At 47.5% G+C, this 26,153-nt stretch overlaps 1 protein-coding gene across 5 annotated transcripts in view; it reads left to right on the forward strand.

Moving 5' to 3' along the window:
• Positions 1-26,153, forward strand: part of ATRX (ATRX chromatin remodeler) — a 290,301-nt gene that overhangs the window by 159,242 nt on the left and 104,906 nt on the right. For all 5 annotated transcript variants that reach the window (XM_088445557.1, XM_088445556.1, XM_088445558.1 and 2 more), the window contains 2 exons: positions 4,853-4,962; positions 16,411-16,557. In XM_088445557.1, coding sequence (XP_088301683.1) covers positions 4,853-4,962; positions 16,411-16,557 — 257 coding nt within the window. The remainder of the gene's footprint in view (positions 1-4,852; positions 4,963-16,410; positions 16,558-26,153) is intronic.

Below are 26,153 nucleotides of genomic sequence, written 5' to 3' on the forward strand. Positions count from 1 at the left end.
AACATCTCCAGGCTGAAGTCCGAGCTGTAGAGCAGTTAGGTCCTAGACCACTGATGCTACTCTTTATACCTGACAAGGTGACTTGCTGAGAGATGGAAAAGGTCAGTGACATTCTACGTAGCTTCCAGAGAGCTTCTGGTCGCTCACAGTCAAGCGGACTTACCCTAAAAGTGCTTTGGAAGATGCTCCTGATAAGGCAACCTGACATTACACAGCAGTTCTGCACCCTAGCTTCTATTATAGCAGCCATCCGCCTTTTTATGGTACCTGTTCACGTCAGTTGACTCTACACCTTAGGGCTTTCCTGACGTCTGGGTCCATAGTTCCAATGCAGCTTTATTCCACCTTGTTATATAATTATATTTTCTACCAGGTGGAAGAACGGTAGTTCTCTTTTTAGAGCTCAAAGTTTGCTCACGGGGCTGCTTTTTCGATATCTGCCGCTTGTTTTGGAGGCCTCTCCTCATTCATCTCTTAGGCTGGACTAGAGATTAGTGACACTATTATACAAGAAACCGTTTCAGCTTTGCTACGTTCTGGAGTGAGGTGCATCTATGAGCCAGTGCACATGTTATACAGCATAAAAGCATTGGTCACATGTTCGGTTTCTATGACAGTAATATTTCACGTTGGAGGCTTTGCTTGGTTTTACTGTTCAGTATCTGTTGATAGTTTCACTACACTGAAAGTATCTATACTTCATTACTCTGGAAGTAGCTATATTGGTAGCTCGCTCTCCCGGGGTGGCTTCCGTGATTCTTAACTGCTAGGGTATCCTAGTTGTTTTCATACTATGGACCTGATTCAGACCTGCTCGCTAGGATGCGATTGCACATAGCTGCCCGATATTTGTATTCTGCGCATGCGTATGAATCACAATGCGCGTGCGCGAACCACTGCGACATATCGGGGCTCGCTCGCCCAGCAGAGTGAGCCTTTTCATAGGCGTGCATAATTAACAGGCAGCGTCATTGTACACGTCACCTGGTTGTGTTTCACACTGAAGTGATCGCAGTGCTTGCAGCCAGGTATAGTCAACCTCAAGCTCTGCGAGCACATCCGATGGTGCTCAATGTACCAATGTTTTCATGCTCTTCCTGGAGATGACGGGCGTCTTATGAATGGCTGGTGGGTGTCTAAATGCACAGTGATCGCTCGCCAAGACATAGTGGGCGTGCTAATGCCTTGCCGTGCGATCGCCTGCCTTGCTGGGTGTGCACTGGATTTGCATATGCTGGGAGCGAGCGACCGCATCTAGCGAGTGGCTCTGAATCAATATGTTCGGTCCAGAAAGCTGGTTCCGACTACACCCTTCCATCACGTTTGAAAGTTGTCTGTTGTTGAGGATTTCTGCTGTGGGTTTCTTTTCCACTGTTGCCAAGAATTGGTTGTTTTTTTCCAGGCGAAGTGGACGCTGGTAAAATCTTCGCCTGCCTAAGGGTTCCTGTTGCTGTTTTTCTCCATCTGTTTCCAGAATGGGTTGTCCTGATATCTGAATTTCTGCAGGAGGTGTAGTTTCAGTCACTCGATTCCGCCTCATGCCCAGTAGGATCTTCATCGTTAGGATCTTCTTAGATTTAACCTTCCGCTGGTTGAAACCCCCTAATCATATGGACCTCAAGATTGGCCTTGGTCGACTTTTTTTCTTGCCTTTGTCCATTCATGTGTACCCTGTTAGAGAAGTCGGACAGGATCAGATCTAAAATTGTATATATGTATAAATATATATATATATGAAAAAAAAAGTACTGGTATTCTACTGTCAGCGACTGTTACATCCTTCCTATTTTTAAAATCTGGTACAGTTTTCTCGAATTTGTTCTCGTGTTGCTGTCCTCTTATGGATTCTTGTTGTGGGCTCGCTGCTGCCAACAGTCAAGGTTGGTCTGTTTTCAGCTGAAAGTATGGTGTTCTGACTATTCTCGTCTGCTGTTGCCCACTAGATAGCCGTTCTCCTGTTGCATTTGAATTACGCTGTATGGGGCATAGAGGGGGAGTCGCCAGTCACACTTCTTAATTATTTAAAGTGCCAGGCTCTACTCTACCAAAGTTTATACCCCCCCAGTGTCTTGAGCTCCAGTGTTCCCTGTGGAATGACTCCTTGACGTCATCCTATTCTTAGGATGTCTGGTGCGGTTTCCTTGGTGGCTATGTGTGGAAGGCCGAATGAGTTTGCATTCTTGCTTCTCCAAATTGTTGTTTCCCTTATAATTGTTTTTGTTTGGAGCTTTTTCTGTCAGGAATCTGCACTGTTCGCTCGTGTTTTCTCTGTGGCCGGACGCTGTGGTATGTGTCAGTACAGTTATTTGGGAAGCTCAGACTGTTGCAGTATTTGCAGTCTAGGAGTTCTGGCCCCATTGTCCTATGCTGATCAGGGTATCTACATTGCATTCAGCGTCAGCCTGGTGGTTCTGGTTGGCCCAGGTTGAACACTGAGCAGGCCTAGGCCACGTGTTGATCACAAGTTTATGCCTGTGCAGGGTCGGTATACTGCAGCCTTGACAACAAATCAGGACGCTATTGCTTTATTCTGTTGTGAGTGCGATTTATGCTTTTCTTTCCACTGGGGGTAGTCCTTTGGTGTCTGGTATCCACGCTTATCTGGCAGAGCAGCTCCCTGCTAAACTCACTGGGGCTCTTTTCTAATTCTATTAGGCTTCCTCTATGTAAGTAGTGGCTTTTCTGAAAAAGCCACTATATCGGTGCCTGCTTGGTTGTCCACTATTTTTTTTTCTTGATTTCCGTTGTTTCGCCTCTAAGAATGCTAGTTTTGGTCAGAAAGTCTTACGTTCAGGTTTTCCTGAGTGTACCCTCCCCTAGGGGCAGCTTTTGAACGTCCCCATGGTTCAGTGTCCCCCAGATCGAATGAAAGTAAATCAGATTTTTGTACTTAAGTCCTTTTCTCTGAGTCCATCTGGGGGACACTGTATTCTCACATTTACGCTTACTTCTTTGTTCATGAGTGGGTTGGGGTTGATCTGTAAAATACCCTAGGTGGTTCACCCTTGGTTTAGGGCTACTTTTGAAGTCGTACTGAAGACCACGGGTTGCAGAGGGGAGGAGCAACCCCCATGGTCCAGTGTTCCCCAGTTGGACTCAGAGAAAAGGACTTAACGGTAAGTACAAAAATCTGGAAAAAAATAAAACAAATAAATATATAAATCTATCTATCTATCTATCTATCTATCTATCTATATATATATATATATATATATATATATATATATATATATATATATATATATATATATAAATAAAATATTTCCTATGGGGGACTCTGGGACCACACTTGGTATAGGTGGTGAGCTGGAATCTTTATTTCTTTTTACTTTATTTTCAGAGCAGGCAGTGATTCAGTGTCTGACGGACACCCTCACTGCTGCTCCAACGATTCCTAGTGTCTAGAGCACGTACTGAGCAGCTGTTGCCGCCGGTGAGGGAAGCCACCGGCAGTACTGACAGTGGGTGCCAGGTCATCTCAGCACCCCCATTAGACCACCAGGGCAGATGCTGGCAATGGGACACTTCACTGTAATGGGTTTTGGCCTCACTTGACAAATATTTAAGTCTTTACGATGGTGATGTCTTTATTTAGCAAGCCAAGGTTCAACTGTGAATATTGTCTATTGGTGGTGGGTACCAAGCTGAATCTTTGCCCTGGGCGGCAGCCTAGCTTTTCACCTGCTCCAGATAAATGTGCAGGATTTGAGAGTGGTGTTATACTCTCAGAGGACAGATGGGTTATAAAATCTCAGTCAGACAGTACAGTGGCATACATCAATTGCCCAATGGCACCAGTCTCCATTGCCATGAGACCAACCAGTATAATAATACACAATGTTTTGGCATCCAAAAATAGAAGTTTTAGACTGAAGGTTATAGTGACCGCTAGAGGAAGATGGGGAATAATAGGATTTTCATACTTGCAGTATGTGAAGTTTTTTCTGAATCCATTGGGGATCACTGAGTGCTGTCCCCTTACACTGTAGTTCTTGTTGATCAGGATTAAAACTTATTACTTGTTGGCAAAACTTATTTTCGTCTTTTGCTTAGTTCGTCTTTATTCCGTTTTATGTCTATTGGTTAGATATCAGGCTTTACAAACAGGCAAGGTTTCCTAAACCGTGTCCTCAAAGCACCTTAAAAGTCCAGGTTTTAAGGCTACCCATGCTTAAGCACAGATTACTTAATTAGTATTTTTCAGTTTTAACGACCTGTGCACAAGCATGGATAGCTTTAAAACCTGGGCTGTTAAAAAGCCTTGAGGATTGAGTTTGTGAAACCTTGGGGGGGGGGGGGGGGATGTAGAGGGGGGATAGTTTCAGAATATGTATTGAAGAATTTAAAGTTTTTTCCCCCAATGGATTCAGAGAAAAGGATCTAAATATGAAGTCCTGTTTTGACTTTAGTTATAAATAGACCAGATTGCTTCATGTACCCTATACTAAATGACTATGGATATCTTTTACTTCATTTTTAACTGTTTAAAGCAGACAGTAAACTATTTCTTTCGATTACCAATGCCTTATCTGTCAGTAGATCTTTTTCTTATGATTTTCAATGCTGTACCTATAATTCATGTCACTTTTAGTTTTTCTTAATTTGGTTTAATTTAAAAAACATTCTTATGTGTATTTCAATGTACAGCTGTCACAAAAGTGCTTTACTGTTTATAACTTGCAACTAGCTAGGTTTTCTCAACCTGTGAAGTATACCCTTACATAAAACAATAGTAATGTATTGGTACCAAAAATACAATCTTCACAAAATATTTTTTTGGGGGGGTTAATCATCAAAGTGAGTTTTAGTGGTTTCTACGACATGCTTTTATTAGCTCTTATACTCCTTTCAGGTGTCCAGTTTATGTGGGATTGCTGCTGTGAGTCTGTGAAGAAAACAAAGAAAGAAAAAGGCTCTGGGTGTATTTTGGCTCATTGTATGGGTCTTGGAAAGACATTGCAGGTAAAAATCATCTTTTTGGCTTACATGTAATTTGATTCTGTGGACAGCAAATATTGTTTTGTCTAGAAAGTAGGCACCCGAATTAAACAATGTGTTTACAAGTATATATTAAATGATATACATAGCACATACGGGTTGGGTTCTGGATGCCTGCGCTCTGGATCCCAACTGTTAGAATCCCAATGCTGGCATCCCGTCAGGTTTATTATACCGACACTTGTCAGTCAGTGTCCTAACCCTCCCCCTCTCCCTCCCTCCCCGTTGCCTAATCCTTACCTCCCGCTAGTGCCTAAACCTAACCTGCCTCTCCCCACACCCTAAACCTAACCCTCCCCCCCCCCCTCCCTCCCCGTTGCCTAATCCTTACCTCCCCCTAGTGCCTAAACCTAACCTGCCCCTCCCCACACTCTAAACCTAATCCTCCACCTTAGTGCCTAAACCGAACTCTCCCCCTATTGCCCTAACCCAAGAACTTACCGTCAGGATGCCAGCGCTGGGATTTTGACAGGTGTCGGGATCCCAGCGCCGGCATCCCGTCTGTCGGGATTTTGACTGGTTCTCAGCACATACATATTCTACAAGGTTTTGCGGAGAAAATTTATGGCTATTCACATCAATTCCTGCCCCAGAGGAGCTTACAATCTTTATTCCCTGCCACATGTACACACGCATACACTAGGCTTCATTTTTGTCAGAGCCAATTAACTTACCCAAGTAGTTATTTTGGAGTATGGTAGGAAACGGGATTTATATCATTTCAACTTCACTCTTTTTTTTTTCCACAAGTTACTTGAGCTTATGAATTTATTGATGTCTATGCGAGTTTTCCTCTCTATTTCATTCACCTATTGAACAGTGAAATGCAATCGTACATAATTAAGTAGAATTTTTTTTTTGTATGTCCTTTTTTATAATATTATGGATATACAGTCAGGTCCATAAATATTGGGACATTGACAGAATTTTCATATTTTATTCACCACCGCAATGGCTTTCAAATGAAACAAACAAGATGTGATTTAACTGCAGACTTTCAGATTTAATTTGAGGGTAATTACATCCAAATCAGGTGAACGGTGTAGGACAGTGTTGGCTAACCTTGACACTCCAGCTGTTATGGAACTACATAACCCAGCATGCACTGCTACAGTTTTGCTATTAGGGCATGCTGGGATATATAGTTCCACAACAGCTGGAGTGTCAAGGTTAGCCAACACTGGTGTAGGAATTACAACGGTTGCTATATGTGCCTCCCACTTTTTAAGGGGCCAAAAGTAATGGGACAAACTAAACAATCCTAAATCTAACTTTCACTTTGTAATACTTTGTTGCAAATCCTTTGCAGGCAATTACAGCCTGAAGTCTGGAACGCATAGACATCACCAGACGCTGGGTTTCATCCCTGGTGATGCTCTGCCAGGTCTCTACTGCAAATGTCTTCAGTTCCTGCTTGTTCTTGGGGCATTTTCCCTTCAGTTTTGTCTTCATCAAGTGAAATGCATGCTCAATCAGATTCAGGTCAGGGGATTGACTTGGCCATTGCATAACATTCCACTTTTAAGCCTTAAAAAACTCTTTGGTTGCTTTTGCAGTATGCTTTGGGTCATTGTCCATCTGCACTGTGAAGCGCTGTCCAATGAGTTCTGAAGCATTTGACTGAATATGAGTATATAATATTGCCCGAAACACTTCAGAATTCATTCTGCTGCTTTTGTCAGCAGTCACATCATCAATAAATACAAGGGAACCAGTTCCATTGGCAGCCATACATGCCCACGCCATGACACTACCACCATCATGCTTCACTGATGAGGTGGTATGTTTTGGATCATGAGCAGTCCCTTTCCTTCTCTTCTCTTCCCATCACTCTGGTACAAGTTGATCTTTGTCTCATCTGTCAATAGGATGTTGTTCCAGAACTGTAAAGGCTTTTTTAGATGTTGTTTGGCAAACTCTAATCTGGTCTTCCTGTTTTTGTGGCTCACCAATGGTTTACATCTTGTGGTGAACCCTCTATATTCACTCTTGTGAAGTCTTCTCTTGATTGTTGACTTTGACACACATACATCTACCTCCTGGAGAGTGTTCTTGATTTGACCAACTGTTGTGAAGGGGTTTTTCTTCACCAGGGAAATAATTCTTTTGTCATCCACCACAGTTGTTTCTACTTCAGGGTCCATAGGGTATCCACAGGATACCTTGGGGGTATAGGTGTGACGTCAGTCGCCGGGCACCGTAGAGTTAAGCTTTTCAGCCTCCCAGGATGCACTAGGGTCCCCCTCCTATACCCCGCCCCCGAGCCAAGGCACCTCAGTTTAGTTTGGTGCCCGGCCGGAGTCGGGTGCACTTGTCGGAGTGGGGGCTAGAAGAGCCCCTGAAGCTTAAATTGGGATGCGGACTTTCTAAGTCGCCAGGACGTTCATCCAGGGGAATGGTCCCTGCACCCGGACATTTTTTAACTTCTGGTGGACAGGTGGGGTCTTCCAGAGATCGACCTCATGGCGTCCCGGCACAACAACAAGTTGCCGGTGTACGGGTCTCGCGCAAGAGACGAAGGGGCGTCTCTGGTGGATGCTCTGTCCATCCGGTGGACGTTCCGGTTCGCATACCTGTTCCCTCCGGTCTCCCTTCTTCCACGGGTAATCCGGAAATTCAAACAGGAAGGAGGGACGCTCCTGTTGATAGCTCCCGCGTGGCCCAGACGGCACTGGTTCTCAGACCTTCAGGGTCTGTCCGTGGACAGTCCTCTGCGGTTGCCGCTACGACCGGACCTTCTGTCTCGGGGTCCTTGTCTTCACCCGGACCTGACTCGGCTGTCTTTGACGGCGTGGCTGTTGAGATGGCCATGCTGAGGTCCCGGGGGTTTTCCAGCTCTGTGGTGCGTACCATGTTGCGAGCTCGGAAACAGTCTTCCGCGAGGATATACCATCGCGCGTGGCAAACGTTCTTCCAGTGGTGTCGACCGAGAGGTTATGCACCGCGGGAGTTTCGTCTGTCTCGGATTCTCGCCTTCCTGCAAGCGGGACTAGATCATGGGCTTCGCCTTGCTTCTTTGAAGGTACAGGTTTCGGCCCTATCTGTCTGGTTTCACCGTAGGATTGCTACAATCCCGGATGTGCGCACCTTTATGCAAGGTGTTCTCCGCATTCAGCCGCCCTTTGTTCCACCTGTGGCGCCTTGGGATTTGGCTGTGGTCCTGAGGGCTCTCCAAGACCGCCGTTTGAACCACTGGGCTCAGTGGATCTTAAATGGCTAACAGCTAAGACTGTTTTCCTTCTGGCTATTGCTTCGGCCAGACGTGTTTCTGATTTAGGGGCTCTTTCTTGTAAACCCCCTTTCTTGGTTTTTCATGGGAACAGGGCGGTGCTCCGCACTCTGCCCGAGATTCTTCCCAAAGTTGTTTCCCAGTTTCATGTTAACGAGGAAATCGTTGTTCCGGCCTTTAACTCACCGGGTCTTTCCGTGGGTGAGGCCTCTTTGGATGTTGTGCGGGCCTTAAGGACTTATGTTGACCGCACTTCTTCGTTTAGGAAGTCGGACGCTTTGTTTGTCCTCTATGGCTTCCGTAAAAAGGGTTGGCCTGCTTCAAAGCAAACTTTGGCAGCCTGGATCCGTATGGCTATTTCTGAAGCTTATATTCATGAAGGCCTACCGGTTCCTCCTTCTGTGAAGGCTCATTCCACTAGGTCTGTGGGTCCTTCGTGGGCAGCTTGACGTGGTGCCTCTGCAGTCCAGATCTGCAAGGCGGCTAGGTGGTCTTCTGTCCATACCTTTGTGAGGTATTACAGGTTTGACACCTTCGCCTCTCAGGATGCTTCCTTCGGGCGGCGGATTCTCTTTTCTGCACAGGAGCGTCCCCACCCTTAAAGGATACTGCTTTGGGACATCCCCAAGGTATCCTGTGGATACCCTATGGACCCTGAAGTAGAAAATATGAGATATGGTAAGAACTTACCCTTGTTATCTCTATTTCTACGAAGTCCATAGGGTTCCACAGGACTCCCGCCCTGTCGCACCTGTGCTGCAGATGGGCTTTGCTCTGGTCACCGGTTTTCCGTCTCCCTCTGGTGAGAATGTGATTCTTGTATGTGTCCAGATCTTTTTTCTCTCTCTTCCTTCTCCTCCTCCGGCCTAGGGCTTGATAACTAACTGAGGTGCCTTGGCTCGGGGGCGGGGTATAGGAGGGGGACCCTAGTGCATCCTGGGAGGCTGAAAAGCTTAACTCTATGGTGCCCGGCGACTGACATCACACCTATACCCCCAAGGTATCCTGTGGAACCCTATGGACTTCGTAGAAATAGAGATAACAAGGGTAAGTTCTTACCATATCTCATATTTTTCCATGGTCTTCCGGGTCTTTTGGTGTTGCTGAGCTCTCCGGTGCGTTCTTTCTTTTTAAGAATGTTCCAAACAGTTCATTTGGCCACACCTAATGTTTTTGCTATCTCTCTGATGGGTTTGTTTAGATTTTTTAGCCTAATGATGGCTTGCTTCACTGATAGTGACAGCTCTTTGGATCTCATATTGAGAGTTGACAGCAACTGATTCCAAATGCAAATGTCACACCTAGAATCAACTCCAGACCTTTTACCTGCTTAATTGATAATGAAATAACAAGGGAATAGCCCACACCTGTCCATGAAATAGCTTTTGAGTTGATAGTCCCATTACTTTTGGCCCCTTAAAAAGTGGGAGGCACATATTGAAACTGTTGTAATTCCTACACCGTTCACCCGATTTGGATGTAATTACCCTCAAATTAAATCTGAAAGTCTGCAGTTAAAGCACATCTTGTTTGTTTCATTTCAAAGCCATTGTGGTGGTGAATAGAGGTCAAAATATGAAAATTCTGTCAATGTCCCAATATTTATGGACCTGACTGTATTTGCTCAAACATATGTTTAAAGAAAAGGGTAGCATGAAAGGAATTTGAAGTAACTCTCTAGTTCCATTTATTTATTTTTTATAAACCTCACATGAGAATAGATACAGAAATATATATATATTTATTTTTTTAATTAAATTTGTTCATTTATGCCATTTAAAGCTGAATAAAATATAGCAATTCCATGCCACAGATCTAAAACGTTTCCCCTGCAGTATTTATAGTAGTAAAAATGCTGGTAAGATTGCATTAACTTGTACCTGTGCAACCTCTCCTCACATTCCAGTCATTTGCTCTATGCAGAGCAGTAGAAACCTGTATTTACTATTACTGGGAACCTGCATATAAGACAAACTAGGTAGCAGCTGTCACTTCAGTCCTTGCATTGGATTTGAGTGTTTTGTATGGAAACTGTGCAGCAGTGTGTCCAACTCACAAGAAATATTAAGACATGACGGGGAATCTAGGGGGTAAATTTACTAAAAATCGAGTTTGGTTGAGATTGCTTTCTCGGGTGAGTTTAGGCATGTTTTTTATCTCGCAAATTTACTAAAGACAAACTTGGGTGAGTTTTGGAGAGAGTTCTTTAACCTCTCTTAAAACTTGGGTGAGATCGGAAGCTCGAATTAACTCACCATCAGCCAAACTCAGAAGTACGTTTCATTAAAAAGATGCTACTTGCAAATTTACTATGAATCGCGATTACAATCTCAGGTGAGATTAGAGAAATTGCAGTTTCAAACACTCCACCTCCTGAGTTTGCCAGAAACACACACCGATCACTGTGATTTGTGTATGTTTCTGTGTGTGTACTTAATGTAAAGTGTTTATATTAAAAAAAAATATACTTAGGCTCTCCCCCATTAGACATAACCAGCCCCGGATTTGTCAGCCAGTCCTGGTTCCAAAAATTACGGGGAACAAAATGAGTAGGGTTCCACCGTAATTTAGGAACCAGCACCAGGCTGCAGGGCCAGTCCTGGTTTTAATTATAGGGGGGGGCTGGGAATTGCTCTGGGGTCCCCCTATAATTAAAACCAGTACTGGACCCAAAACGGCCGGGCTGAAATGCCACAGCCCGGAGACCCGATTACTGGGGCTCCGTGGCCAAAGCATAATCAGCCCAAGCCGCTCAGGCCAAGCTGGGGATCTCAGGGAAAGTGGGGAACCCCCCCCCCCCCCCCAAGAAGGGGTCCGTCCCACCCCCAAAACCCGGGGCTCTTTCCCGCACCCCTGGGCTATGGGTATGGGGTTAATAAAGTGTAAAATCAAAGAAAACTATTGTATTTTACTGAGGAACTACAAGTGCCAGCAGGCGGCCGGCACCAGTACCCCCACTGTAAAATAAATGGTTAAATAAAGACAAAACACACACACCGTGCCTAGTAAAACTTTATTTCCTACACCTACCTATTCACACATACTTACCTAGAATCCGTGTGCCTGGCCCTGCAAAAAGAATCTATACTCTCCTAGATCCTGGCGCTGCTCTCTGTAGCATCCAGTATCTTGGTAAAACAAATAGACGAGTTACCCGAACCAGACCAGACAGATGTAAGTATATGCTGTTGCATACACTTACACCTTGAGAAATGACAGCTTACCGAAGTCAGCTGTAATTTCTCACGGGGCGCAAGCCAATCAGCAGCCACTTTACATGTAGCCGCTGCTCATTGGCTGGGACCCATGTGGGAGCAGCCAATGAGCGGCCACTTTTCTGCTGTTAGCACTGTCGGCGCTATCCCAGACTTGTACACGATAGTGATTTCATGACTTCAGTAACTGGTAGTGGGCTCTATTTGATAGAGAGCCCTCATTACAAACTGTGCGTTTAAAGCGCAAACTTGCTTCAAAGTCTGCATGGTTGGCGCTGTGGTGGCTGTCAGCCAGCTCCAAGGGGTTACAAATGGGACCTCTGGCGCATGCCCAGTGGAGGGGTTGCAATGGAATGTCTGGCACATGGGCAGTGGAGCCAAGCCATATACAATGTAGCGCTAATCCATGGCGTATGGAAGATCACAGCACTGCGTATGCCCAGTGGGTCGGGAGTCAAACGCAGGTAAAGTGGGGATTTCTTGCTACGACAGGCTTGTGGACAAGCGGTTAGGTGTTCCGTCTTTCTACCTGCCTGTCCCGCCTGTTCTGGACCTTAATAAATTTTTTTTTTAAATTAATTAATAAAAACTCCCCGTGGATGTTGAAGTAGCCCACCTAGTATAATGGCAGCGCTTCGTCCGTGGGAGCAACAATGCGTCAGGACGGTACAATGGTAAAACTTCATCCGTGAGAGCAATACTTCGTCAGGGCGGTGGAGGGAGACTATCCGGTACTCAGTTGTGAAATTTATTAATCCAAAATTCAAATCAATCACCAGAGCAATTTAGCAAATTTGTGGAGAAGCCTGTTAGAAGCCCCAGTGCTCTCACGGGCGAAATTTTACCTTTATATCATTCTGATGCAGTGTTGCTCCCACAGACAAAGTGCTGCCATTATACCAGGTGGGCTACATTAACATCCACGGGGAGTGGATACTGCCACTGTATTGGGATTGGACGCAGTGTTGTTCCCAAGGACTCTGCCCCATTATTACCACAGGTGGGTGCTTACCACATCCACGGGGAGTGCAATCCATGGAGGAATTACTATCTTACCACTGCTGTAACATGATTGTAATATGTGATTGACTCGCTCTATTGGCTTAATAAATTCAATCGACGGTGGGAGGCGAAGTATAATATTAAACACGAAGACTCTTATTTGCTCCATTATTGAAAAACAATTTCTCTTCATCAGCCGGTCTAAAGAGACTTTTTCCTCATAATTAAGTACCCAGTGCTCAACACCAGTATTTGGACGCATATACTGGTATTCGTATTTAAACCACTGGGACTTTTTCTACGATTTAATATAAAGAGGTTTTTCTTGATCATATTTGAGCATAATAGTTAAAGTGGAGATTATCTTACAACTGAGATGTTTTATACATTTTTTTTTGTATTTTAATTATAGCTTAATTATATGGCTTTTTTATAGTGTTTGTTTATATGTATGCTTAATTATTAAATTAATATACAAATGATTCTTATTAGAGCTCCCTAAGTGCTTGTATGTAGTTCATATGACAAAAAGGTCTAAAAACACTGAAGCCGCAAACGTTGCGAAATCTAATACTTGTCATTCTCAAAACTTTTGTGCATGGCTGTACATATGTTTTTTTTTTTAACTTCTATTTAACTCTTATTAGGTGTATGATGAGAGAGTTACACACATGCCTGGTACCAGCACAAATTGTGCGTCCTCTGTCACTATGGTTTGGCCTCTACTTCACTTGTTAGGTTGGCGTCTCACACTTGGAAGCCATATGCTGGCTACACTCCTGCTCTATGGTTTGTCAAATCTGTATATTTATTTTAGTTCATGAGCCAGAATTTTGATCTTAAGCCTTTATGGCAATTGGTTCTTCCCCAAGGGTATATTTACAGACAATGCTAGTCATAACAATTAGATTAGCCTTAAAATCTTTGCTCTAGATATGCTTACCATTTATCAAATACATTCAATTAATTAATGTACAGCATCAAGCCAAAGTGTAAAATGTAATTTGGCCTTAGCCACTATGACTAATAATAATGGAATTTAGCTGCCCTTTCTTGGACCTACCAGATATTTATTCTCTAACTAATATGCTATGATTCTTATTTTAGATGTAGAATTAAAGGAAAACTTCAGCTAAAATATGAAACCTGAAATGGCATTTAACACTTTCTGATGTGTAACCAATGGTCAGTCTCCTGCTACCTATGAAATGTTGTACTGCTCTGTACCCACATTCCTGCTGTGAGCACCCTTCTCTGGTCCTATTTCCCCTTTCAGTTAAAATGGCTATTTCTTTTGGAAAAGGGAAATTCTCAATTTCATTGCGAAAATGCCGTAGCTTCACTACAAGAAATAATTTTGGCTTGAGGGTGTTACCCCACCCACAAACATATAGAGACCACTACTTGCCACAGAGAGGGTAACTGTGGAATTGTGGCGGTGTTCCGAAGTCCGGGCACAGAAAAATGTGTTGTGACCACTTTGAAAATGTCAAGGTACAGAGAGTTTTTGCTATTCAAAAGACTGCGTTCAAGAGGTTGGGTACTGTGTAGTATATAATGGGCATGATGCTTATCACAGAGGATTAAGTGGTTGCTAGGAGATAGATGTCTATAGCTGGCTACAGAAATATATAGGGAGCAGGATATTGGTGGACCTTAGCTTGGCCACAGTGCTGTTCATGTTCATTTGTGCTAACTGGCACTGGATGTGGTTGTTAATTGTTTTCAATTTACTAAGAACCTAGCAATCAGGCCAGGACAGCACAGAATAACTCACAATTGTATAAGTGGGCTTTCCTTATCAACCCAACTGTACCTCTTGTTTTAACAGTGAAGCGCTTATCCACCTCAATCCTCTCCACCTCAAACTATGTTCTCAGTGGCACACATGTTCTTTTGAATAGAGAGGATTGGAATGCAATATATATATATATATATATATATATATATATATATAATATGCCCCAATGAGTATGGAGGCGATGCGGTCAACATCCCGACAACCGGGATGCCGTCTGCTGGAATCCCGATTGCCGAGACAACACCGGCGCCGAAATCCCAACAAGACTTGGGATGCCGACGACGGTATCCCGGCAGACGCCATCCCGATCGTACAGGACACCAGGGAAAGGCAAGTATCAGACGGGGGGGTAGGGGGAGCTACTGACAGCAAGCATTCCGTCCATCGGTATTTTATTCCGATTCCAGTATGGAGCATGTGATTGCCATAGAGATCACTTAAGTTTATTATATGTGTTGTAGCAGCACCCACCATGTCGTGGGCTCCTCTGTGTTTGACCTTTATTAAACATGCATGTGCTCACGAGATAACTCATGAGAGAGCCCTTGTGAAGAAGCCTGCAAGTTATCTCTCCCTTTAGAAGATATATACTTTCCATAATAGCTTTGGGACGTCCCCATTGTCTATGCTCCAGCGTCCCCTAGTGGATGAAGAAGAAAATAGCATTTTGGTACTTACCGATAAATCCCTTTCTCCGATTCCACAGGGGTCACTGGATGCCCACCATTGCTGCTTGTTTGGGTGTGGTTCATTATTTTTTTTTTCTAATGAGACTGCGTTTTCTCTGCATTACTGCGGTTACTCTGCATTATATTGTCTAACTGCATGTGTTCCTTGCAGTAGATCACTGTTCTCCTTCAGTCAGTCTTCTTCCTTTCTGTGGATTTCTCCTTCCACTAGTCTTCCTGTTGTCCTCAGTCTCCTCACGGGCTCAGTTCTGAACTGGGGCTGATGGGGCATAGAGGGGGAGGAGCCAGTCACGCTTTTAATTTATTTAAAGTGCCAGGCTCTACTCTCCCACAGTCTATACCCTATTGTCTATGCTCCAGTATCCCTTGTGGAATCTGAGAAAGGGATTTATCGGTAAGTACCAAAATCCTATTTTTGATATGGTCACTGGAATCTATCCATTCAATTGCACTTCTGCACAAGAACTAACTTTTCATATGCAAAGCAGAAACCTACATATTGAATTTATTGAAGTCCTAAAAGTATTCTGCTAGGACAAAGGAAGAACAAGTGTACCAACAGATGAAGTTTTCAGTAAAAAGACATGGACTGATATTACACTACAGCCTCCCTCCCAACACACACTAATGGTCCTTACACACAGGACGATCAGACAACAATCAGATATCGTTGTCTGATCATCCTGCATGTGCTGGATGTTCGATATTGAGCATCCAGCAACATGCACCAACCCCAAAACGACGTAACTACCCGCAATCAAAGATCGCGGGTCCCTATAGTAAACAGGCTAACCTGGTCGATATCAACCAGGTTGACCTACATGCATGGGCGATGCTCGATAACGACCATCCGTGCCCGCGCATCGTTTGGAGGGGTTAAAAAAAGACGATATAAATGATATCGTAATTGTTTATATCGTCCTTATTGTCTGACCGTGTGTATGCACCATTACAGACTGTGTGCAAGGAAACCGCAAAATAGAAGTGTTTCATGTGACTCAATGTACACAAAGTTCATAGATACACATTTAAAGCTTTCTGTAATGAAAATCAGCACAGATACGACAGAGGTAACAAATTCCTATTACTCACCTGTTTAAATGTTCTGGTATCTGATTATGGGGATTAGGTGAAATGAAGTCCATTGATAAATGAGAAAAGCACCTAAAATGCTTTGCTAATATCTTTTGCAACCAATGTCGTACAAGAGCACACAGTGATAATAAGTTGGTTATGGTTCTGGGTGAATGCTCTGTTTAGTTACTAGAACTTATATTTAATGTTGCCAAACAGAATTTTTTTTTCTCTTTACATGAAGAAAGTTTTACAAGTTATAAGTGCCACATAGCACTGCAGGTGTTATCATGTCTGAGCGTCATAAACCATGACTAGAGAAAAAGTGGAAAATATGAATTCGTTTATTTCATGAAGGCCTCTTATTGTATTTTTATGGTGTTTTTTTCTCTTTGACTTAAGGTGGTGTCTTTTCTTCATGCCTGTCTTCTGAATGACAAGTTGGATTTCAGCACGGCACTTGTGGTTTGTCCATTGAATACAGTTTTGAATTGGACCAATGAGTTTGAAAAGTGGCAGGATGGCCTGGACGATGACGAGATGCTGGAGGTATGTCTGCACTGTTGTGAAACACTATACATGTATCTAAGCGGAACACACTGTCCATTACTGTAAGGGCTGTGTTTTATACCCTGAAACTACTATAGCATGAGGTGCATCAGTATAACTGCTGAAAGCCAGGGGTCTATTTGTAGAAAGTAGGAAGGAATAACCTTGTGATCACTGTGACAGATTTAGAGGTCTCTCTGTTTTTCTCCTTGAAGCATAACTCTGTAATACACAGTCAGAACCCACTGCTCAGCTATCATGGTTGAGGTCCCTCTAATTCTCCAGTCAACTGAAACTTTAGTATCTTTGCTGTATGCCTCTTACACTCCAGATATCATTATCTGGGAGGCAGCAGATACTTTCAGTAGTATAGTGAGATCAGTGTCTGGTTGTCTTCTACTATTTAGTTGACTGAGTATTTTCCAAGACAACCTGATTTATCTAATATAAACTTTTATGTTGTCTCTCTCAACCTGTACACCTTTTCTGCTGATCTATGCTATCCTCCTCTTGAGATCTCCGCATGAGGTTCTCAAGAAGGTATGTTGCCTTGACTTGGAATTCATGTGGATCTCACTTAATTAGTCTTTAGGTAGGCCAGCAGTGTGGCAAAATATATTCCCTTCCAACTTGGTTGGTCTTAACAGTATTTCTTTTAAGCTGCAATTTCTATAAATGAATGCCTTTAAAGAGGATGTGATTCTAACAATGATACAGGCTCAACCAGCCTGTTTACCATAAAAGCTTATTTAAGAGCACAACTTAATGGACACCACTTTTACTCTGTATATAGGGTATAGACTTTTACGCCATATACAGAGTAAAAGCGATGTCCATTGGAGTTTGGGCACTTTTAACACAACCTGAACTCCTCTCTCTGTATTTCCATTGCCTCATGGGAAGCCAGTTTTTTTTTTTTTTTTTCAAGGTCCGTAGGGATACCATGGGGTAATGTGGTTGGAGAGATCCAGACACCAAACAGTTAAAGCTTTCAGCTTCCAGGATGCCTCGGGTCCTCCCCCAAGTATACCCCGCCCCCAACCACAGGCCTTCAGTTTTTTTGTTTGGTGCGGCAGGATTCAGACGCACCTTTTGTAGCTTTTATTTTTTGTTTCATTTTATTTTCTATGTTCTGGATTGGCAGTACTGAGCGTCTGAATTAAGACACACGTACCGTCTACCTCTGCTGGGCCGCAACACCAGTAACAGGGCTGATGATTTCGGCCGGATCATGGCTGAGCTTGCTAGCAGCGATGCTTGGACCCGGACTGCAACCAGACGCACGGAGAGGTCAGGTAAGGCAATTCCTCTCAAACACGTGCGGCATTCCTTGCTGCCGGAGACTCACCGAAAGCCGCTGCAGTCAGGGCCCGGAGCATCCGCGTCCTCTCTAGACTGCCGGGGCCTTATCGTCTTGACACCAGCTTTTTATTTTGTTTTATTTTAAGTTTTTTGAGTTGGCTGTACCAAGTGTCTGTATTAAGACACACGTACTGCGACTCCATCTACCTCCAGCGGGCCGCAACATCGGTAATTGTGCTGGTGATTTCGGCGGGTCGTCGCTGAGCTTAGATAGCAGCGATGCTGCAACCTGGACTGTACCGGATGCTTGGAGATCTCCGGTAAGGCGATTCCTCGCTCACGGGGAATCGCGCATGGCAGTCCTTGCTTCTGGTATCAGAGACGCACCAGAAGCCGCTGCTGTAAGGACCAGGGATTGTCCGCATCCTTACTACACCAGCCGGGGCCCTATCGCCTGATGCCAGGGATCGTCAGTAGAAACATCTGCTGCCATGAGGCCAGCGTACCTGGCCGGTTAATGCAGCTCCTACCAGACGCAGATCCATCAAAGGTTTTTGCGCGTCTGGGTTGCTCCGCCTACCCTCCTCATGTATATGATACACTCACAGTCCACTATCTGTGTGCTGCTGTAGCTATTGGTCTCAGGAGGGTTTGGGTCTTTCTACTTCAGGGTCCATAGGGTATCCACAGGATACCTTGGGGTATAGGCGATGGTGGCAGACATCCAGGCACCACAGAGTTAAATTTTCAGCCTCCCAGGATGCACTGGGGTCCCTCTCCTATACCCCGCCCCCGAGCCTCAGGCCGCTCAGTTTTCGTAGGTGCCTGGCCGGACCAGTCGCACCGTACAGAGGGGGGTCTTTTTAAGGCCCCTGAATATTTCTTCGCAGCTGTGGCTGCACAACTAGAGTGCTCCAGCATAGGACAGTCAGTATTGACGTCCATGCTGTCACTCCTACACCCCGCCGGTACCAGAACGCCGGTACCGATCCGGGGATGCTGGTAGGTAGCTGGAGTCACAGCTAGCGGTGATCCCCGGCTACCTGGACTGTGGCCGGATGCACGGGGAACAAGGTAAGCGGCGGGGTCCCGCGGTGGGCACCCGCCGGTAACACAGTCCTGTTTGGTCCCCAGGTAGGGGGCTCCCTGGGGACCGGCTGCGCGTGGGGCCAGGTACTGATCCTGCGCCTTCCACTAGACCACCAGGGACAGCGGGCCGCAGCATGTGCGGTACAGCGCGGCGTCCCAGGGGTTGATAGCACGCCAGGGGAGAACGCCTTCCCTGTCTCACAGCCGGCGTCTCCCCCGCTGCACAGTGCCATTCCACTGAGCGGGCTGTGTCAGCGCTCCTCCCCCGGGCCCTGCCTTCTCTCTGCTCCTCGGTGGCCTTTTTCTCACTACATGTGCTGGGGATGGCAAACGCTGCTGGAAGCTGATACAGATGCCATTGCGGTCCGGGTCCCCCGCATACCTCTCCTTCAATTAAGGTCAGTGTATGCAGCACTGTTTCCTACCAGGCTCTGGTCTGTGTAGTTGATCGCAGTGCCTGTAATGCAGGATGTTATCTGTGCATTGTATGTGACTTAAATGCTAGCGCTGTTTGCCTGTACTTTCTACTTCAGGGTCCATAGGGTATCCACAGGATACCTTGGGGTATAGGTGTGACGTCAGTCGCAGGGCACCAAAGAGTTAAGCTTTCAGCCTCCCAGGATGCACTAGGTCCCCCTCCTATACCCCGCCCCCGGGCCAAGGCACCCCAGTTTAGTTTGGTGCCCGGCCGGAGCCGGGTGCACCTGTTGGAGTGGGGGCTAGAAGAGCCCCTGAAGCTTTTTCTTCATGCAGCTGTGGCTGCACATCTGGATGAACAGCATGGACAGTCAGTCCTGACGTCCATGCTGTCTTCCCTACACCCCGCCGGTACCAGAACGCCGGTACTGATCCGGGGATGCTGGTGGGCGTCTGGGGTCACAGCTAGCGGTGACCCCAGATGTTCCGGACCATGGCCGGATTCAAGGGGGACAGAGGTAAGCAGCGGGGTTCCGCGGTGGGTCCCCGCTGATCACATGGTCCTAAGTCCCCAGGCAGGGGGCTCCCTGGGGACTGGCTGCAGCGTGGAGCCAGGCGACCAACCTGCGCTTCCACTACCCCCTGGGACAGCGGACCGCAGCAGAGCGGTAGCGCTGCGGCGTCCCAGGGGTTAAATGCATGCCAGGGGAGCGCGCCTTCCCTGTCTCACAGCCGGCGCCTCCCCCGCTGCACACAGCCCTCTCTGCACTGTGCTGACTGGTCCTGTGTCAGCGCTCCTCCCCCAGGCCAGCTTCTCTCTGCTCCTCGGCGGCCATCTTCTCTGCAACGCATGGTGAACGCTGCTGGAAGTCTGGAAGGAAGCATCGTGGTCTGGGTCCCCCCGCATACCTCTCCTCCGCTGTGGCTCAGGTCTGTGTATGCAGCGCTGTGTCCTACCAGGCCCTGTGTCTGTGTAGTTGAGTGATCAGCGCTGTTAGTGCAGGAATTGTTATTTCTCTGCATTGTATGTGACTGTGCTAGCGCTGCCTGTAACTTTTCTTCTCTAAACTGTCAGCTTTATTACTGTCCCTGTTCTTTCTGCTAAAGCCCTTGCGGTGCGGTGCTGCAGGGTGGTCTCTCGCCTATTTAATACTTAATTGGTGAGAGAGGTCACATACGTGGTGCCATCATGTCTGAAAGTGATTTTCCCCTCCGGCTACAGTGTACCACGTGCAAAGTACCGTTAGCGGAGGGGGAGGGTAGCGCGGAGGGCCTTTGCCGGCAGTGTTTGTCCATGGCGCGGCCTATTACGGTTACAGCACCGGTACAGGAGCCGCCCTGGGCTTGTTTCGCTCAGGCGTTAACAGCTTTAGTGGGCCAGTTAGCTCCGCAGCCCGCGTTTACTCCGATGGGTTTGTCCCAGCAGTCTGTGGTGTCGTCACCCATGCAGGGGTTCCCACGACAATTGGTGGTACCCCACAGTCTCCCTATTTCCCCGCTCCCGGGTTCTCAGGAGCCAGCGTGGGTTAACTCCCTGACGAGTTCTGTACAGCACTTGTCGGATGTGTTGCAAGGGGAGTCTGTGATGCGGCCTCATAAAAGGCCGGTGGCGTCTCTGTCCGCTCCTTATGAGGATGACGAAGGGACGTCTGATGATGGGGAGATTCTGGATCCTTACGATCAGGAACCTTTCCATACTAAGGACGCTGATGCTAAGTCCAAAGTATATATTCCTGGACTTATTCGGGCGGTCCGCACAGCCTTGGTGATTGAGGACGAAGTTCCCCCAGCGGCTAAATCTAAGTATGCCTTTTTCAAAGATGTGAAGGGCGATGCCACAGTCTTTCCTCTTTCGGGTCAGTTGGTGGACCATTTAGAGGAGGCGTGGAAACAACCTGGCAAAAGATACCAGCCGCAGAGACGCCTGGCGGTGGCTTATCCGTTCGCGGATAATTATTTTGCTAAGTGTGAATCCCCTCCACAGGTGGATTCTCACGTGACCCGTCTTGTCCGTAGTGCCACATTGCCGATGCCATCCATGTCCTCCCTTAAGGATGCTACGGACCGCAAGGTAGAAATCTGCCTGAAGTCTGCTTATTCCCTTGCAGGGGGGGCAGCACGGCCGGCTATGGCCATTTGCTGGGTTGCCAGAGCGATGGAGCGCTGGGCGGATTCATTAGAGGCTTCTTTTGAATCCGACTGTCCGGCCGAACAGGCGGAGTTGATTGGCAATCTCCGTGATTCGGCCACCTACATCAACGAGGCGGCTCTAGACATTAGTACTCTGGTGTCTAGAATTTCTTCAGCAGCGGTAGCTGCTCGTCGCACCTTGTGGCTGCGATCCTGGAAGGCGGACGCAGATCCAAGAAAGGTCTGGAAGCGTTGCCGTTTACCGGAGAAGTTCTCTTCGGTCCGGATCTGGATAAGATTGTGGCCACGCTGGCGGCAGCCAAATCTGCTTGTCTCCCGTCGGCCGCTGCTCCTTCTGGTTCTGGACCATCGTCCTTTCGGTCATCTAGGGCCCAGGGCAGGCCCAAACCACAGTCGTTTCCTCGACAGGCTGGCCCTAAGAAATCGGTCAAGCCCCGGAAACAGGCATGGAGTACCAGACGTCCGGCCCCCAAGCCAGATGACAAGCCTGCGGCCTGACGGTCCGGGTCTCCCCTTGGGGGATCCCAGGGTGGGAGGCCGCCTGCTGCAGTTCTCCCGGTGTTGGTCGTTCACTACGACAGACACTTGGGTTCTGGAGGTGGTCTCTCACGGGTACGCCCTCTCCTTCCGGCACAGACCCCCGGCTCGATTCTTCACCACGGGTCTACCATCAGACCGGAACAAGGCTACGGAGCTGCGGAAGGTATTGCACACTATGCTCCAGGCTGGAGTTATAGTGCCTGTTCCATTCTCCCAGAGGGGCCAGGGTTTCTATTCAAATCTTTTTTTGGTACAGAAACCCAATGGGTCATATCGTCCGATTCTCAACCTCAAAGCACTCAACAAGTCTTTGCGGGTCCCGAAGTTTCGGATGGAGACCCTACGGTCCATCATTCTGGCGCTGGAACCTGGGGACTACATGGTGTCATTGAACTTACAGGACGCTATGGCGGTCATGGCGGCTTCTCTGCGGCTGCAAGGAGTCCGCATGTTGCCGTACTTGGACGACCTGTTATTGGTGGCAGGATCTCCAGAGCTCCTGTTACACCACTTGGACCTGACCATTGCACTGCTGCAATGGCACGGCTGGCTAATCAACTGGCAGAAGTCCACTCTAATCCCGTCTCGGAGGATTCTGCATCTTGGAGCCTTATTGGACTCGGGACAGCAAAGGATCTTCGTGACGGAGGACAAGATCTCTGCTTTACAGTCAAGGGTGCGCAGTTGTCTGCACAGCCGCCGGGTGTCCTTACACTCGGCGATGAGGTTACTGGGCTCCATGGTGTCGGTGTTCGACATGGTGGAATACGCCCAGTTTCACTCCAGACCTCTGCAGCACCTGATCCTGTCCAAGTGGAACGGGCTGCCTCAGTCTCTGAAGTTCCAGACGATTGTGCTCACCCCGGAGGTTCGCCTGTCCCTTGCGTGGTGGTTAAAGACGACCCACCTCAACAAGGGACGTCCGTTCTGGGTTCCAAATTGGGTCCTGTTGACAACGGACGCCAGTCTTCGGGGCTGGGGAGCAGTTTCGGGTCCACACTTGTTCCAGGGCAGGTGGACACCGACAGAAGCGGAGCTTCCAATAAATATCTTGGAACTCCGTGCGGTGTTCAATGCTCTCCTGCAGGCACAGCGGTTTCTCCAGGGTCACCCGGTGCAGGTCCAGTCGGACAATGCTACCACCGTGGCCTACATAAACAGGCAAGGAGGAACTCGCAGTCGGGCGGCTCTCGTAGAGGTCTCTCGGATCCTGGTTTGGGCGGAGCGCAATCTTCCGGCCATATCAGCGGTCTTCATCCCGGGAGTGCTAAATTGGGAGGCAGACTTTCTAAGTCGCCAGGACGTTCATCCAGGGGAATGGTCCCTGCACCCGGACGTTTTTCAACTACTGGTGGACAGGTGGGGTCTTCCAGAAATCGACCTCATGGCGTCCCGGCACAACAACAAGTTGCCGGTGTACGGGTCTCGCACAAGAGACGAAGGGGCGTCTCTGGTGGATGCTCTGTCCGTCCGGTGGACGTTCAGGTTCGCATACCTGTTCCCTCCGGTCTCCCTTCTTCCACGGGTAATCCGGAAATTCAAACAGGAAGGAGGGACGCTCCTGTTGATAGCTCCCGCGTGGCCCAGACGGCACTGGTTCTCAGACCTTCAGGGTCTGTCCGTGGACAGTCCTCTGCGGTTGCCGCTACGACCGGACCTTCTGTCTCAGGGTCCTTGTCTTCACCCGGACCTGACTCGGCTGTCTTTGGCGGCGTGGCTGTTGAGACGGCCATGCTGAGGTCCTGGGGGTTTTCCAGCTCTGTGGTGCGTACCATGTTACGAGCTCGGAAACCGTCTTCCGCGAGGATATACCATCGCGTGTGGCATATGTTCTTCCAGTGGTGTCGACCGAGAGGTTATGCACCGCGGGAGTTTCGTCTGTCTCGGATTCTCGCCTTCCTGCAAGCGGGACTAGATCATGGGCTTCGCCTTGCTTCTTTGAAGGTACAGGTTTCGGCCCTATCTGTCTGGTTTCACCGTAGGATTGCTACAATCCCGGATGTGCGCACCTTTATGCAAGGTGTTCTCCGTATTCAGCCGCCCTTTGTTCCACCTGTGGCGCCTTGGGATTTGGCTGTGGTCCTGAGGGCTCTCCAAGGACCGCCGTTTGAACCACTGGGCTCAGTGGATATTAAATGGCTAACAGCTAAGACTGTTTTCCTTCTGGCCGTTGCTTCAGCCAGACGTGTTTCTGAGTTAGGGGCTCTTTCTTGTAGACCCCCTTTCTTGGTTTTTCATGGGAACAGGGCAGTGCTCCGCACTCGGCCCAAGTTTCTTCCCAAAGTTGTTTCCCAGTTTCATGTTAACGAGGAAATAGTTGTTCCGGCCTTTAACTCACCGGGTCTTTCCGTGGGTGAGGCCTCTTTGGATGTTGTGCGGGCCTTAAGGACTTATGTTGACCGCACTTCTTTGTTTAGGAAGTCGGACGCTTTGTTGTCCTCTATGGCTTCTGTAAAAAGGGTTGGCCTGCTTCAAAGCAAACTTTGGCAGCCTGGATCCGTATGGCTATTTCTGAAGCTTATCTTCATGAAGGCCTACCGGTCCCTCCTTCTCTGAAGGCTCATTCCACTAGGTCTGTGGGTCCTTCGTGGGCAGCTCGACGTGGTGCCTCGGCAGTTCAGATCTGCAAGGCTGCTACGTGGTCTTCTGTCCATACCTTCGTGAGGTATTACTGGTTTGACACCTTCGCCTCTCAGGATGCTTCCTTCGGGCGGCGGATTCTCCTTTCTGCACAGGAGCGTCCCCACCCTTAAAGGATACTGCTTTGGGACATCCCCAAGGTATCCTGTGGATACCCTATGGACCCTGAAGTAGAAAATATGAGATATGGTAAGAACTTACCCTTGTTATCTCTATTTCTACGAAGTCCATAGGGTTCCACAGGACTCCCGCCCTGTCGCACCTGTGCTGCAGATGGGCTTTGCTCTGGTCACCGGTTTTCCGTCTCCCTCTGGTGAGAATGTGATTCTTGTATGTGTCCAGATCTTTGTTCTCTCTCTTCCTTCTCCTCCTCCGGCCTATGGCTTGGTAACTAACTGAGGTGCCTTGGCCCGGGGGCGGGGTATAGGAGGGGGACCTAGTGCATCCTGGGAGGCTGAAAGCTTAACTCTTTGGTGCCCTGCGACTGACGTCACACCTATACCCCAAGGTATCCTGTGGAACCCTATGGACTTCGTAGAAATAGAGATAACAAGGGTAAGTTCTTACCATATCTCATATTTTCATTTCTGACTGTCAGCCTTTTCCTATCCCTGTTCTTCTGCTACAGCCCTTGCGGTGCGGTGTCGCAGGGTGTTTATTACCTCACAGTAAACGTGGTTTTTCTGTGTGGGAGGTCACATATGCTCCGTTCACACTCCTCATGTCGGAAAGTGAACGAGGATATCCTCTTCCAGCTATAATGTACTGATATGTGCAGTGAGCGGAGGGATATGTAGACGCTGAGGGTTTATGGAGGGCATGTTGTATTATATATCACGCCCCATTTCTGTCACTGTGCCTGCACAAAAAAGGGGACCGCCCTCGGCTGGCTAAAATGCTTACAGCCTTTGTGGGCAACGCCCCCTGCGTTTCCCCAAGGGGTTATCGCAGCCTGTGGTGGTCTCATCACATGCAGGGGTCCCTGGACAGTTAATGGTACCCCAGTGTATCCTGTTTTTCGCCCCCCCAGGTCTCGCAGGAGCCTGTGTGGGTGAATTTATTGTCCAAATGGTATAGCGCCCGATCGACGTTTTACAGGGGGAGTCACCATTTCGGCCTTCTAAACGGCCTTTCGGGTCTCAGACGGGTAAAGACATGACGTCTGATGACGGTGACATTATTGACTTTTTCAGACACGAGCCCCTTAGTGCAAAGGAGGCGTAGTCTGGGTCTAAAGTCTATATACCTGGCCTTCTACGGGCAGTCCGTGCGGCTTTGGTTATTACATATCCCCCGTGGCTAAATCCAAATATGCCTTCTTTAAGGATAAGGGTGTTGCCACTGTAATTCCTCTATTTGGTCAGGTGGATCATTTAGAGGAGGCGTGGAAAATCCGGGTAAGCGGTTCCAGCCTCAAAAACGGTTTACCTTTTGCATACCTCTTTTGCGGATAATTA

The sequence above is a fragment of the Taudactylus pleione genome, unplaced genomic scaffold, assembly GCF_031769625.1.
Source record: "Taudactylus pleione unplaced genomic scaffold, aTauple2 ptg000381l, whole genome shotgun sequence".
Lineage (NCBI taxonomy): Eukaryota > Metazoa > Chordata > Amphibia > Anura > Myobatrachidae > Taudactylus > Taudactylus pleione.